The 14,695-nt window shown below is 40.2% G+C and overlaps 3 protein-coding genes across 3 annotated transcripts; 2 read left to right on the plus strand and 1 right to left on the minus strand.

Moving 5' to 3' along the window:
* The first annotated feature begins 62 nt into the window (after positions 1–62).
* anapc16 (anaphase promoting complex subunit 16) lies at positions 63–2,896 on the plus strand. The gene is made up of 4 exons (XM_085416640.1): positions 63–210; positions 498–651; positions 1,760–1,834; positions 2,254–2,896. The coding sequence occupies exons 2-4, from the start codon at positions 510–512 to the stop codon at positions 2,361–2,363; spliced, it is 327 nt and encodes a 108-aa protein (XP_085272766.1). The 5' UTR covers positions 63–210; positions 498–509; the 3' UTR covers positions 2,364–2,896.
* A 1,425-nt stretch (positions 2,897–4,321) lies between these two features.
* Positions 4,322–6,117, plus strand: ddit4 (DNA-damage-inducible transcript 4). Its single transcript, XM_085416639.1, has 3 exons — positions 4,322–4,452; positions 4,691–4,913; positions 5,005–6,117. Exons 2-3 carry the CDS (start codon positions 4,730–4,732, stop codon positions 5,502–5,504), a joined length of 684 nt encoding a protein of 227 aa, XP_085272765.1. The 5' UTR covers positions 4,322–4,452; positions 4,691–4,729; the 3' UTR covers positions 5,505–6,117.
* A 452-nt stretch (positions 6,118–6,569) lies between these two features.
* dnajb12b (DnaJ heat shock protein family (Hsp40) member B12b) lies at positions 6,570–14,230 on the minus strand. The gene is made up of 9 exons (XM_085416641.1): positions 13,919–14,230; positions 10,476–10,653; positions 10,219–10,364; positions 9,958–10,131; positions 9,772–9,842; positions 9,511–9,620; positions 8,878–9,050; positions 8,618–8,759; positions 6,570–8,214 (listed from the first exon to the last, which is right to left on the minus strand). The coding sequence occupies exons 1-8, from the start codon at positions 14,061–14,063 to the stop codon at positions 8,638–8,640; spliced, it is 1,119 nt and encodes a 372-aa protein (XP_085272767.1). The 5' UTR covers positions 14,064–14,230; the 3' UTR covers positions 6,570–8,214; positions 8,618–8,637.
* Between the last annotated feature and the right edge of the window lie 465 nt (positions 14,231–14,695).

Consider the following 14,695-nt stretch of genomic DNA (forward strand, 5'->3'; position numbering starts at 1 on the left):
TGTTAACAGATCTACAAAAGTGATTGAACAACCTTTTAGCAACAGACGACTGAGACGAGCCATCCCTATGATTGTAAAATCTGCGATAGCTGCAACCCCCTGTCGCGACAAACGTAAAATGCGGTCTCTGTCGTAAACTACTGGTATACGTCTGAAAAACAACAAAAACTGGCTGGATTTTAAGTTGTTATATTTGCTGTGACATCGACGGTAAGTTGTACTTTTGAATAAAAATGGAGACTTAATGCCATATTATATTTGTTAATATTTCTGCTGGGTGGTTATCATCAACAGTATAAGCAGAATAGTTAGCTTTATTGCTAGCAATGTTGTATCATTAAAAATAGTGAAACAGTCCTTCCAAGCTAACCCCTACCGGTTGGTTTGGATGTTTAAAAGCCTTTGTGATTACTAGAGCACGAACCACCTTGCTTTATCTGTGTTTGACACATTAAACTGGTAGTAACAACAGTCGTTGTTGTGTGTGTTGTTTAAAGTTTATCGAGGCAATGGCCGCGTCTTCTTCGTCCTCTTCTGCGGGAGGAGTGAGCGGCAGCTCCGTGACTGGCTCTGGGTTCAGTGCTTCCGAGCTCATCCCACCAAGGAAAGTCCTCTATACGTATCCAAAAGGCGCAGGGGAAATGATGGAAGGTACGATGAAGGAAAACCGGATAAAAGTACTTGTATAAAAGCTGCCCAAATGCTCCCAAATAGCCAGGAAATAGAAATCATATGAAAATCATATATAATGGTAGGAGGTTTGCAACATAATACCTTAATATCATAATATCTGCCAACTTTAGTATAACACTGAGAATATATGTGCCTGTGTTTCTAAAGTATTTAAGAAAGATATGTTACTACAAAGCAGAGTCTGCCTCTCTTCTTCACAATCAAGAGCTTTCTCTTGCACATGGTAGACAAATTAAGATAAAGCAAAACCCTTAAGCCTTTTAAGCTGTGTGGGGCATGGCATAGATTCAACAAAGGTGCTGGAAACATTCTTCCGAGTTTCTGGTCCATATTGACATGATGTTATTAGACAGTTGCTGCACATCCATGATGCAAATCTCTTGTTCCACCTGGTGACTGTGGAGGAAGTTTGAATACAGTGAATTCATTGTCATGTTCAAAAAGCCTGTTTGAGATCATTTGAGTCGTGTGATATGGTGTGTTATCCTGCTGGAAGCAGCCATCAGAAAATGGGTACACCGTTCTCATAATGGGGTGGACATTATCAACATCAATACTCAGGTAATATGTGGCATTTAAATCATACTCAAGAAAGAAAATATCTCCCACACAATTAGACCATCAATAGCGAGATCCAGTGATACAAGGCAGGAAGGATCCATACTTTCATATTGGTCCCGCCAAATTCTGACCCTAAAAATGTGGCAGCAGAAATCGAGACTCATCTGACCATGCAGCATTTCTTGATTTCGTGATTCACTGATTGCATGTTTGCGTTATCAAGCCGCTAAACAGGTGTGCCTAATAAAATGGTGGTTGAGTGTATACTAATGGATGTTGTCTCTTAGGCTTTGACATTGTAATGTTTTTTAAAAAACCCAAAACTATTTTAGCTGTATTTTACTGTTGTTGTACTTCTTATGTCATAAATATATGAAATATTTTAAGATCTCTTTCTGATGTAGCTTGAAATCTATGTTTTGGCTTTTATTACCCTGGAGACGAAAGCTTGAATAAGAATTCTTTATTTGACTGACCTTTTTTTTCATTTTACGTTTCTTTTTAGATGGCTCTGACAGATTTTTATGCGAGTCTGTATTCAGCTACCAAGTGGCCTCAACACTGAAACAGGTTAAACATGGTAAGTCTAACTATATTTGCATAGCTTCACATTAGTCTTGGTTGATCTAATACGGGTGCCAAACCCATTTTACATTACAGGCCACATATAGCCTACCTTCATCTTAAATGGGCTGGATGAGTGAAACTCCCGTTTCTCACAGTGTAACTACAAATTTAATCCCTGCGAGATATATAGACGGTGAAAAAACACATTTTTTGTTTTGATCCGTTACTTAATCACGTTGGCATCATATAAATGGTTAGCATTATTTAACTGCATTTTAACTGTATAAAAGGCTAAAATTTATGCCCACCTTCAGTTGTTCTAAAGCCATGTGGGCCGAATTAAAATCTTTAGTTCTGGCTCCCAGGCTTTATATTTGACACCCCTGATCTAATAGAAACAGGTATACTAATGAGTAATGTCCATTCTTACAGATCAGCAAGTGTCTCGAATGGAGAAACTCGCGAGCTTGGTGGAGGAGCTAGAAGCAGACGAGTGGCGGTATAAACCTATTGAACAGCTATTGGGATTCACACCATCTTAAATAAAGAGATTCAGATGTCTTTTGCTTATTTAATCAGCCAAATAGAAGGAAAATGTAACCTTTTTTTTTCAAGTTACACATGATATTCCTTCTGTATTCTGTATCATAAGTTTAAAAGTGTTATCTGGAGATCCCAAATGTGAGATGTGTTATTTTATCACTTCTATATGATTGTTTTATTTTTAAACCACTTATTACATTAAACCCAGCATACTAAATAAAATCTTGTCAACAACATTCTTATAAATTAGTAACTACACAATTCACAAGTTAACAGATTTTCCATCTGCTTTAGGCTGTTCAAGATGATTCTCTCATTGGAATTAGCCTTCATGTTAATGTAAATACTACATTTGGTATTAAATCCCTGGAAGAGAAGCATTGTGTTTCCAAATGGCTCCAATGTAACTTATAAACATAAAGCCTGCTGCACTGTTGGTCTCTTCTCCTTTCTGTGTATGTCCTTACTCCACCAGCAATTGGAACAAAACAAAGAGAGCTTGTAAATAAAATCAGACTTGGGACATTCTTCACATTGGTTGCTGTTTGTTTTGCCTGGTGTGTATTTTGTCCAACTCCACCTCACTGTGTTAAGTTTTGTTAAATCCAAGGATAGAAAAGTATTTGTGCTGCTTTTTTTGTGGTATGTATTTTGATATTGCTGTTGTTCATTCTGTTCTTTGAACGAGCTAAAGTCTGAAACCCATCAGTGCAGTTTTCCGTGCCACTTTTGTCTTGTGGTGACAGTGAGTAAACGTGCAAACTTGGTGTTTTCCTCAGTGAATGATTGTCTTCAAGCAAGTGAAGGGTGGGAGTGTACAGAGTGTACTGTACTGTACTGAGTGTTTCAGGACAGCCCTGAACACAACAGGACACACCTCTGGCTGGAGCCTAAATTTCTTTTTCTAGTTTGTTTCTGGCCACACTTTCTGAGAATCCAATTAAAAAGTGATTTCTCATAGTTTTTGTTGTTTTTACTCAAGCTACTAAATCTTCTTACTCCACGTCCCCTGCTAAAGATTTCTGATAACTTTTTTATAGCACCCACCTCAGAACATAGTGTTCCTACACGTGTTTATGTATTTCAGTTCCTGTCTAACAAAGTACAGTGTATTCCACGCCTACACACGTGCAGAAATGCAGCGTAGCCTCTGGCTGCTTTCCAACATACAGCTGTGAGCAAAATGTGTAGTATGTAGCCTATGGCCCCGACACAAATAACTTGCTTTTGCATTCTAACAAATCCGCTATATGTTTTTACTCTCATACACAGTTTGTGTTATGCCTTAAAACACTTTGCTATCTTTTGTGATGAAGTAATAAATGGTGCAAAGATGCTACAATAACAACCCCCCGGCGCATTTCTGCATAGAACGTTGCTAAATAACTCTAATAATAATGATGATGATAACATATGTAATTTCTGTGCAGTCTTTTTGTTTGTAACTCAAGGGTAAATGTAGAAAGAGGTGTCCCATAGCCGTTTTTATTATCTGTTTTGCCTTGAGCACAGCGCACTGAGTGTTCTCTGCATCTCTGTGTGCCAGATAAAAAATTCTGATGTAATGGTTTAGCAAAACAGGTGACGTAATGTGCACTGCAACACTGAACCTGCTCATCCAGGCCTACATTCTGTTAAAATGTAGGTGCACATACAGAAAAACGGTTTACCAAATACCCACATAAGATATCAAACAAAGAAACAACAAGATCATTTTCAAGCCCACTCAAGTCCCCTGAAACATATCCATAACACTAGGGTCTGCTATTCATCCCCCACCACCCCCCTTCCTCCTCCTCCCCCTCCTGTTTGTCTTTCTTCTCTGCTGGCATGTTACCAGGCAAGAAGCAGCGCTGGTGTCGTGCCTCTCTTTTTGATTGGCTGGTTAGGGAGAGACAGGCGTGGCCTCGCAGCCCACATATATAAACATTGTTGCAGGACAGACTGCAGAGCTTGGCAGCTGGTGAGAGAAAGAGAGGAAGAGCAGAGGAAAGAAGTTTCCATATACAAATTGCAGACAATAACCGTTAAAACTACGCATCTTAAACATCCACCGCGACCTTGAACCACGCAGAATTTAAATAACGAGTAAGTACAATTAATTTATTTGCCGGTTTTGCTAGTTTACAGCTAATTTTGACAGTGAAACAGCTTCTAGCTGCAGTCAAATTAAAAAGGTGTTCTTTTTGAAAATGTTTATTGTTCATATCTTTAGCAGAAAGCTATACCTCAAAAGCCTGATATGTATGTTTAATTAAGTCGTTAAACGTGGAATTAACGGCAGTAGTTGGGTGCTCATCTGTTGCCTTTGTTTCTCCTGTGACAGTTGACCACATAAGCAGCTGATACTGCAGGGAGGACAACCATGCCTGAACTCTTTGCATATACTGACATCGGCAGCTCACCTCCTTCTCCAGTGGACAGCAGCGACAGAAGGCTGTCCTGGGGCAAACTGGTTCAAAGACTGACTGATTTCAGCACACCTGCCAGCAGCAGGAGTATGGAGTCAGGGTCCAACAATAGCAGCAGGAGTGATCTCTCAGACTCAGGTAAGCAATGCTGCATAGGCATCTCACATCTCATGATTCTTTTCTTCTGTATGCAAGTTTCAGGTTCTAACTCATTCTTGCTTTTACACAGGCTCAGATGTCTCAAGTGACTTGTGTGCCTTCAATGAGGACCTGTTTTATGATCCAATGGAGGAGACACTCTTAAAAGAAGTAGTGGACCTGATTGCACGAAGTCTGAGAGAAGCCAAAGACACAGATTGCGCCTTAAGATGTACAAAACTGCTCATTCCAGACAAACTTCTGGAGCACATTGGACAAGAGCTCCTTCATCTGGCAGCTAGTGAGCCCTGCGGTTTAAGAGGGGCTCTCATTGACCTCTGCGTTGAGCAAGGGGATGTTTGTGAGAGCATGGGACAGCTATCTGTGGACCCATACCTTGTCCCTACATTTCAGCTCGCTCTGGTGTTGAGGCTAGAGTCGGGCGGCCTTTGGCCTAAAATTCAAGGACTCTTTAGCACAAAGTCGCCTTCTACTCCAGTAGTGAGACAAGCTATTAAACTTAGCACTGGTTTCCGTGTGATCAAGAAGAAGCTGTATAGTTCTGAAGATCTTCTAATTGAGGAATGTTAAGTAATACAAACACTGATGTGCTTTGATGCTGACAAGAGGACAATAAAAGCTCACAAAGGGGCCTATTACTGTAATTACATGTATATGAAGCATTCTGAAGTGTATCAGATGGACTTTGTCATGATGTAGTCTACTGTTCCCACTGTAAAGGGGCTGAACTTTATGGTACCTGGAGCAGGCAGTGCTCCTAATACTCACTCACTGACATTCAGATTTTAAAATGACAACATGTAACCATCATATTATATCTGGTGACATGGCATTTACAAGTATTGGAAGTGCATACCTCAGTTTCTATTGAAACTAAACAACGGCAGCTAGCTATATTGTTATAGTTATTATTGAAGTTCATTGTGTTCTTTTTCTTTTTATACATGACAGTTAATTGAATTGGACAAAGCCTGATGAAGTGGTACACCAAGAGAACATTTGGTAACCTTTGTGAAGTGTGAAAGGCCTACCCTTGCTTGCCTTGTGCATTGTTTTTGCAAGCCGCGGCTAAGATTACAAATGTAACTTGATCTTGTGTTGTGCAGCCCTGTCCTGCTTCGGTTGATATTCAAATACTCAGTGAACTTTTTTTTGTACCTTTATCGAATGCAAATAAATTATTGTTTTCTAACATTTTGTTTTTTCTTATTATTATTTATTCAATCTTTCATATCCAAATGATCCATAGTTGACTTCGCTGACAGAGTTAGGAGAGATCTAAGAATGAGAGAAAGCGAATGAACATCAAGTCTTCAAATGTGCGTGCATATGTGAACCCAGTCTGCAAAATCTACAAACGCAAACTACACTAGAGCACACCAGCTGGTGCGGTGAGGTACAGTGGTTAACGGTATTCCGATGCAGAACAGCTGACAGGAATATGTGGCAGCCATTAAAGCCACATTAAAAAAAAGCTAGTGTGAAATTTGAAGAAGTCAAAGTCATGAATCAGATGTGCAGCATCTGCAGTCTGCAAAAAAAACAGCTGAGTGTGTTTGTGCTGAAAGAATGTGACGCTGCACATCCTGCCAGGCACATTTTGCACGTCACTGAAGAGCTGAACGTGCACGCCGCCTTGTCTCTAGTTCCCTGTCTCTGTAAGCCAGCCGGCCGGCACACTGTACATGCCAAATGCGCTGACTGAGCTTTTATCTCCCATTCTGTGCCTGTTCTGTTCAAAGCAGAGAGTCACACTTAGCACGTTTGAGCAACCATGTTTATTTTCATCTAGAATTAAAAACATGGTGGAAAAACGAAGTGAACAAGATCTGTATGGTTTTCTTATCCTCTCTTTATAATCTATTTCTCCAAGAAATAATACAAAGAATAAGTAGCATACTATAAACTTAAAAAGTGAGACAAAAAATGGCTTTTTCCGACAGATTGAGTAGAGACGTGACAGTTCCCAACTTGAACTGGTTAAAGTCTGATTTTGTGGATCGCCACGTCTCATTCTCATGGCATTTATTGTGAAGTTGTACTACATGTTTGCCCTTAATACATTTAAAGGAGGTAAAGTGACAGGGACATGTCCTAGTGGCTATCTCACACACAGCAGAAGAAGACAAATTTCAGGTGTTCAAGTGTCTAAAAAGCCTAGACATTTGACGTATTAGATTACTACTGCATAGTCTGAGAATGTGCATCTAAAATCAAAACCCCTCAAACTTTTCTCCATTGAATTACAGCATAAAATCAAGGTGGCATTCAATGTGGCATCTGTTATATTGCTACATAAATAACATCCATATGACTACATATAACTTAAGTATGGTCTGTTTTCATACCATTCCCCCCAAAACAAATATAAAGTGTTCTTTATGTTCTTTCTTTAGTGCTTGGAGGTTCTCATTCTTAGTATCCGTTTTGACGTTTAGACATGGAATGCGCCTCCCTGTGTACTCAGAACCATTATGCCAATCCTAATTGATTGGTGATTACATCCTCATCAAATTAGCAAATTCTAAACATGTTTTCATGACCACAAATCACTATGATTTTTATTTTCCACAATAATTTGTCAACACAACTTCCAGTTTTTCATGTATTTCATGTAACAGGGTTTTTGGTATATGTGCCTATCTCTTAAATACTTTGGGTCAACTTCTGTTGTTTAAATGTGCTATAGGCTATAAATAAAATAGATGTAACAGTCCCCACAAAAAAATAGTTTCGTTTTTATACTATGGTATTTTTTGTAATGGAAAAATACACAAACAAAAGAATTCATTTAGGAGTGTTAGCTCACTGGGTGCTAGCTGCCTAGCTTATCTTGAATAAACATAGCTTATTTGTGCAAGCTACTTAAGGGTGGTTGGTTCTGAATGACATGTTTGTTACGATCATCAGCCAATCAGAATTGGCATAATGAAATAAATATTTCTGAGGAATACCCAAGGAGGAGCATCGCATAGTGAGCGATCGAAACGAATGCTTTTCTGAGAACCAGAGTTGCGCAAGTAACCTAAAGTTTTTCAAACCCACATTTTTTGAGGATAGCAAGCTATTTTAAGTACCATTTCCATTCTAAAACACTATATTAACGCTATATCTTTTTACCACATACTAGACTTCCACAGAAATTGTTTGAGTTAGTTTGTGTGATCTGTTTGGTGACGAGTGGTGCTGGTCTGCTCCTTGTTGAGTCATCTTCAGCCTCCAGATTGTAGAAATGCATCTTAATAAATTACTGGTAATCTTTTGTAGTGATTCTGGAAACCTGGAGACAAGAAAAAAAAAAAAGCCTCTTTCAAAACGTCTTCACAGCAAGCTGGTTGACTTTTGTTGACTTTACCACCATTCTTTTTAGAGGTTCAAGTGTCATGAAGCTGTGATTCTGGTAAGTAAAATTGGTCTGATGTGCTTGCATGATACAAGTATTGACATACTGAAGCCAAATATGGTATTGAGAAAACAGAGGATAACCAAGCGGAAAGCCTTCTGATGGGCTGTCTGTCTGGTTGTGTATTCAGTCTTTAGCCCCATGCCAGCTGGGATAGGCTTCAGCCCTCCTGCAACCCTAAGTTAATCAAGGGGAATCAATGCTATATATTGGAATGTCAATATTTTTGCCCCATCCCTGGTGCCAAAATGAGAAAATATTCAGAGTTTGAAGAACTTGCTTTGAATCATGAAAGCATTTTCATCCATGTAAAGAAGCTGTGATCTCGGACAACTTGGCGCAGCTTGGTGTGCGAGCCCTCTGTGCTCTTTGGTATAGATCGCTGTCCCCAAAATAGCGAGCTCTGTATAGCATTCCTTCCTCTGTAAAAAACAAACACACACACACAATTAAAAAATGATCTCAGCACTGATAATGACACTGACAATCACACCAATACTCATGCTTAAATTCAGATATAAGAATCATTTATTGTCATACTTTGCTGTTTCTCTTTCCAGCAGTTGTTGCGAAGGTTGGAAATATAATCATCCTCCACCGTCCGCTCCAGATTTTTCAGATTCACACCAGTGAACTCTTTGGAGAACTGCTCCCCCACATAATATGGCACCTTCAGGTTCTCAGTCAGCCTCTTCTGTGAGTAACCTGCTGACCTACGTGACAACAGGCCAGAGTGTGGGAGTGTTATCATATGACAGAATGCAGCACAGATCTTGCACCATCTGTCTGTCTTAACATGAGTCACTGCTGACAATGGTTTAAAGCAGGGCCCGAAACTGCAGGCGTATATCTGAACACACAAAGGCAGTGTACTGGGAACGGGACAAGACACATGACAGCAGCACAAACAAGAGGAGCTCTGTGATTAATTGGAACTAACAGAGGTAGCAGCAAATTAATACGAGGAGAAACAACCGCCAATACTGTGAAGGCAAATCTAACACAACCACCCAGCTTATGCAAAGATCGAGTGAAAGCAGAAGTACCGTGAAAAAAACCTGGGTTGGATTCTGCTAACATAGAGATAATCTTTTGTCTAAGTCCCTCGCAGTTTTGCAGAACAACAGTTAGTTGTGTTACTTTAGATTCTTGTGTTACAAGGATCACACTCACGGCCTGAAGCTGAGGCTGTAGGAGGGGCTGTTGACCATTATTTGACTGAGAGCTGACACAATAACCAGGATGAGGATGGGCATGACTTGCACAAAGAGGGCGAGACCTCCCTGTGGAAAAAACACATTACAAACAAACACACACAGTCTCTGAGAGAAGCCTCAGCTTGTAAAATGGCAGATGACTAAATGTCTCCCCCTGCAGGCAAAACATAAACAACTCTATACAGTTACAGTTTAGCTTTTTAAGTATCAAACTTACATCTTGCTGTCGCTCTCTTCTCTCCCGCCTTTGGTAACGCATCCGCCCATTATTGTATACGTGAGCATGGCCTAGATTGATTTAACACATTTAGCACATAAAAAACGCACCACAGAAATATATATTTGCAATTAAAATACTCCGTCTCACATGCATTATATGGAAACACCAAACTATGAGACTAACTTGATGGATAACCTCCTCCAAAGAACATATTAAAGAGCTCTTCAGGTGAAATATCTGGCTCAAAGTTTCCATTGTCTGGGCCGTGTCTGGAAGGATGTCTTCTCCCTTCCTCACACTGATCGTACTGTCTCCTTTTGTTAACATTGCTCAGAACAGCGTACGCGCTGCCAATAGCTGTTGGAAAGTTAGAACATGAAGCTGCTATAAGTTGCTTTCTGTAAGTGCTATATGAACCTTGGATGAGTTTAATCACCGTCTTACCTTTAAACGCCTCTGTTGCCCCAGGAGCGCTGTTCTTATCTGGATGGAATTTCAAAGCAAGTTTTCTATATGATCTCTTCAGTTCATCCTCTGAGGCATCTTTCGACACCCCGAGAATTTCGTAAAAGTCTTTACATTGTTTTATCCTGTGCAGAGAGCACATGATTACAAATTTCAATCACAATTGCAGTCAATATACCCATCAAGGAGTTTATTTTAACCAACAGTATGTTTATGTAATCAGCAGTCTTACGTACCTCCTCACAGCTTCTAGCTGATCAGCCATGTAGGATTTTGAAGACTCTGCAGGCTTTTCTTCAGGTCTGGCGTTCTCCTTTATGTTCTGCCGTTGTCGAGGCTCCGACACCCCGCTGAAGTCTGAATGGATATCTTGTCTGGGTGTAAATCCATTCTTTGCTATTACATCCAGCAATACTAGAAGATATGTTCAAAGATATTCTATCAAGTACTCAACAGCAGTTAAAAACACAAAATGTTCGATAGTGGGACTATCCATGTCATCAAGCAGATGTAAAGCTACCAAGCAATCAAGTTCAATGGTATTATAAGAGCTTCTTGGGGGCAGAGTATACAACTATAGCTATGTTTGAAAATCATTAAACTAAATATAGTTTTTGTTGGAGGATCTGTCTGCTTGTTGCAGCTTTATTTATTTTATTTTATTTTCAGATATGCTGTGGCTGCAGTTTTAACAGGTTTTATATTTATATGTGAGGTGGGTCATGGTCTAAGGCGTATCTGGGGTGTATGTGGGTGTCCACAGGAATCTAAGAAGAGGTAAAGTTGGGCACAAGCACATGCCACCATGTATAGTGGTGCAAAAAAGTATTTGCATCCTTCCTAATGTCATATTTGTTTTGCACATTTGTCCCACTTCTATGTTTGAGAATCAAAGAAAACTTAATGTTAGACATGGATAACTCAAATATAATACAAAGTGCAGTTTTTATATCAGGATTTCATTTATTAAGTGAAAAAACTAACCAACCTACCTGCCCCGTGGGAAAAAGTTATTGCCCCTTAAACCTAATAACTGGTTGTGCCATCCACGGCAGCAAGAACTGGCATCAAGCATTTGGGATAACTCACAATGAATCTTTCACATCACTCTGGAGGAATTTTGGCCCACTGTTCTTGGCAGAATTGTTTCAGTATGAATGGTCTGTTTAAGGTCATCCTAAAGTATCTGAATAGAATTTAACTCCAGACTTTGACTAGGCCAACCCAAAACCTTCATTTGGTTTTTATTTAAAGGTGGACTTGCTGGTTGCTTTTCAGTTACTTTGTGCGATTGAGCTTCAACGCAGGAACCGATCGCTGGTCTGATGTTCTTTTTATGAAATGCTGTGTGTTTTATGCCAGATGCAAAGGCACTCAACCTTTCTATAAAGTTCAGCTTTTGTCTCATCAGTCCACAGAATTTTGTGACCTTCTGGATGAGCCATTGATGTGCTCTTGGAGTACTATTGGTACTCCAAGAAGTACTCAATTATCAGAGAATTTTGTTTGATGATCTGAAGCATGTAAGTGGCACAAATGTACAAAAAAAATACAAAAACACAAAAACAAGAAAAAGACAAACTTTTTCACACCAATAAATATAGTACATTTGTTTGCATGTGTGGCTATATTGATCACTTTTCTGTTTTTATTCAGCTGAATGTTGTATTTCTGTATTTATTTAGTATTGAGCTACAAACCAGATTCCAAAAAAGTTGGGACACAAAACAAATTGTGAATAAAAACTGAATGCAACGATGTGGAGATGGCAAATGTCAATATTTTATTCAGAATAGAACATAAATCACGGAACAAAAGTTGAAACTGAGAAAATGTATAATTTTAAGGGAAAAATATGGTGAAATGTCATGGTGTCAACCAATCCCTAAAAAGTTGGGACAAGGCCATTTTCACCACTGTGTGGCATCTCCCCTTCTTCTTACAACACTCAACAGACGTCTGGGGACCGAGGAGACCAGTTTCTCAAGTTTAGAAATAGGAATGCTCTCCCATTCTTGTCTAATACAGGCCTCTAACTGTTCAATTGTCTTGGGCCTTCTTTGTCGCATCTTCCTCTTTATGATGCGCCAAATGTTCTCTATAGGTGAAAAATCTGGACTGCAGACTGGCCATTTCAGTACCCGGATCCTTCTCCTACGCAGCCATGATGTTGTGATTGATGCAGAATGTCGTCTGGCATTATCTTGTTGAAAAATGCAGGGTCTTCCCTGAAAGAGATGACGTCTGGATGGGAGCATATGTTGTTCTAGAACCTGAATATATTTTTCTGCGTTGATGGTGCCTTTCCAGACATGCAAGCTGCCCATGCCACACGCACTCATGCAACCCCATACCATCAGAGATGCAGGCTTCTGAACTGAGTGTTGATAACAACTTGGGTTGTCCTCTTTGGTCCGGATGACATGGCGTCCCACATTTCCAAAAAGAGCTTCGAATCGTGACTCGTCTGACCACAGAACAGTCTTCATTTTGCCACAGTCCATTTTAAATGATCCCTGGCCCAGTGAAAACGCCTGAGCTTGTGGATCTTGCTTAGAAATGGCTTCTTCTTTGCACTGTAGAGTTTCAGCTGGCAACGGCGGATGGCACGGTGGATTGTGTTCACTGACAATGGTTTCTGGAAGTATTCCTGAGCCCATTCTGTGATTTCCTTTACAGTAGCATTCCTGTTTGTGGTGCAGTGTCGTTTAAGGGCCCGGAGATCACGGGCATCCAGTATGGGTTTACGCCCTTGACCCTTACGCACAGAGATTGTTCCAGATTCTCTGAATCTTCGGATGATGTTATGCACAGTTGATGATGATAACTGCAAAGTCTTTGCAATTTTTCGCCAGGTAACACCTTTCTGATATTGCTCCACTATCTTTCTGCACAACATTGTGGGAATTGGTGATCCTCTACCCATCTTGGCTTCTGAGAGACACTGCCACTCTGAGAAGCTCTTTTTATACCCAATCATGTTGCCAATTAACCTAATTAGTGTTAATTGGTCTTCCAGCTCTTCGTTATGCTCAAGTTGACTTTTTCCAGCCTCTTATTGCTACTTGTCCCAACTTTTTTGGGATTTGTTGACACCGTGTAATTTTGAATCAACATATTTTTCCTTTGAAATGATACATTTTCTCGGATTAAACTTTTGATCTGTCATCTACGTTCTATTCTGAATAGAATATTGACATTTGCCATCTCCACATCATTGCATTCAGTTTTTATTCACAATTTGTTTTGTGTCCCAACTTTTTTGCAATCCGGTTTGTAGATTGGCGAGCTCAGAAGGATAATACCTGTGTTGTCAAAAATATTTTTTGAAATGATCATGGGAAAGTAGCATGTAGTAATCTTGGACATCTAGGACTTATTTAGCCTTTCTCCCAGTCCACTCCTGTTCACCTAAATTAAAGGCTTAGCTTTCTGTTAGAAAAGCAAATTAAAGCACTGCAGACACTTCATTTTAAAGTGAAATTCGTACAAAAAAAAGAATGAGAAAAAACGCAGAAGCTGCATAAATGAACCAGCTAGCTTAAGTGCTATCAAAGGCCCTGGCTACATGCGCTGCTCATGAGGAGTGCAGGTGATGCTGCAGGCTGTGGAGGTGATGATGCGCATCTTCGCAGCTGAATGTGCGCCCCCCTCCCCCTTTCCCCCCATATTGACTTACCTTTGGCTTTCTCTGTCGGGAAGAGCCTCTGCGCCTTCTCCAGGAACCTCTGCGCCTTGTCCGGCTGTTGGTTGGTTAAGGCGGCCGCTGCAATGTCAATGCAGCGCTCCGCTTCGTCCCTGTTTACCTCCATCGCAGCAGGCATCAGCAGCAACTAACTGGACCAGAAGTAAATACGGGCGCCTGATGATGACGCCAGATAGATGCTGCAGGAAAAAAAAAATGTATCAGTCAGTCGGTGATATGCATTCATCAATGTGGTGCTATTTTTTTTGTCTGCTGCTGGTGCATGGGGATTGGAGATTTTAGTAATAGGTGAGCCCTGTTTGCAGAAAATCAACAGTATCGGCTGCGTGCGCTGCCCCATTTTCACCATTAGATGGCGACAGATTGCCATTTTTTTTTTCAAATGTAGGTCAAGAGGGTGAACACCCATTGGTGTGTTTATCCATCCGTCCAACCATCCATCCATTTTCTGCTCCTCGCCCGGGTAAATATGGGCCGTGTGATCCTTAATTTGGCCATGCAGTGTGTATCTGCAATTTCCTAATGTTGTAAACCTGCTCAACATTTGGCAATAAAACCCTTTCTGATTCTGATTCTGATTTTGCAGCAGAGTCAAAGCTCTTCTTCACAGGGTGACGTAAACAGCCTTTTCGACCTGTTCTGCAGTGTTTATGGAGACTCAGTTGTTTTTTTTCCCGTCATGCCTAAAATACTTTTTCTGGTGTTCAGCAGCTTATGCTATTTTTGGGCACATTGAAAGTTTGTATCTCA

The sequence above is a fragment of the Rhamphochromis longiceps genome, linkage group LG8 (genome assembly GCF_057381845.1).
Source record: "Rhamphochromis longiceps isolate RC_006_pf linkage group LG8, R_longiceps_female_GT1.1, whole genome shotgun sequence".
Taxonomy (NCBI): domain Eukaryota; kingdom Metazoa; phylum Chordata; class Actinopteri; order Cichliformes; family Cichlidae; genus Rhamphochromis; species Rhamphochromis longiceps.

What these genes read in the sequence shown, in the direction of transcription:
- anapc16 (XM_085416640.1), top strand. Translation starts at nt 510, where the DNA reads ATGGCCGCGTCTTCTTCGTCCTCTTCTGCGGGAGGAGTGAGCGGCAGC. An exon ending in CGCAGGGGAAATGATGGAAG is followed by an intron (nt 652 to 1,759) that starts GTACGATGAAGG and finishes GTTTCTTTTTAG; the next exon opens with ATGGCTCTGACAGATTTTTA. An exon ending in ACTGAAACAGGTTAAACATG is followed by an intron (nt 1,835 to 2,253) that starts GTAAGTCTAACT and finishes CCATTCTTACAG; the next exon opens with ATCAGCAAGTGTCTCGAATG.
- ddit4 (XM_085416639.1), top strand. Translation starts at nt 4,730, where the DNA reads ATGCCTGAACTCTTTGCATATACTGACATCGGCAGCTCACCTCCTTCT. An exon ending in GAGTGATCTCTCAGACTCAG is followed by an intron (nt 4,914 to 5,004) that starts GTAAGCAATGCT and finishes GCTTTTACACAG; the next exon opens with GCTCAGATGTCTCAAGTGAC.
- dnajb12b (XM_085416641.1), bottom strand. Translation starts at nt 14,063, where the DNA reads ATGCCTGCTGCGATGGAGGTAAACAGGGACGAAGCGGAGCGCTGCATT. An exon ending in CCCGACAGAGAAAGCCAAAG is followed by an intron (nt 10,654 to 13,918) that starts GTAAGTCAATAT and finishes CATATCTTCTAG; the next exon opens with TATTGCTGGATGTAATAGCA. An exon ending in GGCAACAGAGGCGTTTAAAG is followed by an intron (nt 10,132 to 10,218) that starts GTAAGACGGTGA and finishes ACTTTCCAACAG; the next exon opens with CTATTGGCAGCGCGTACGCT.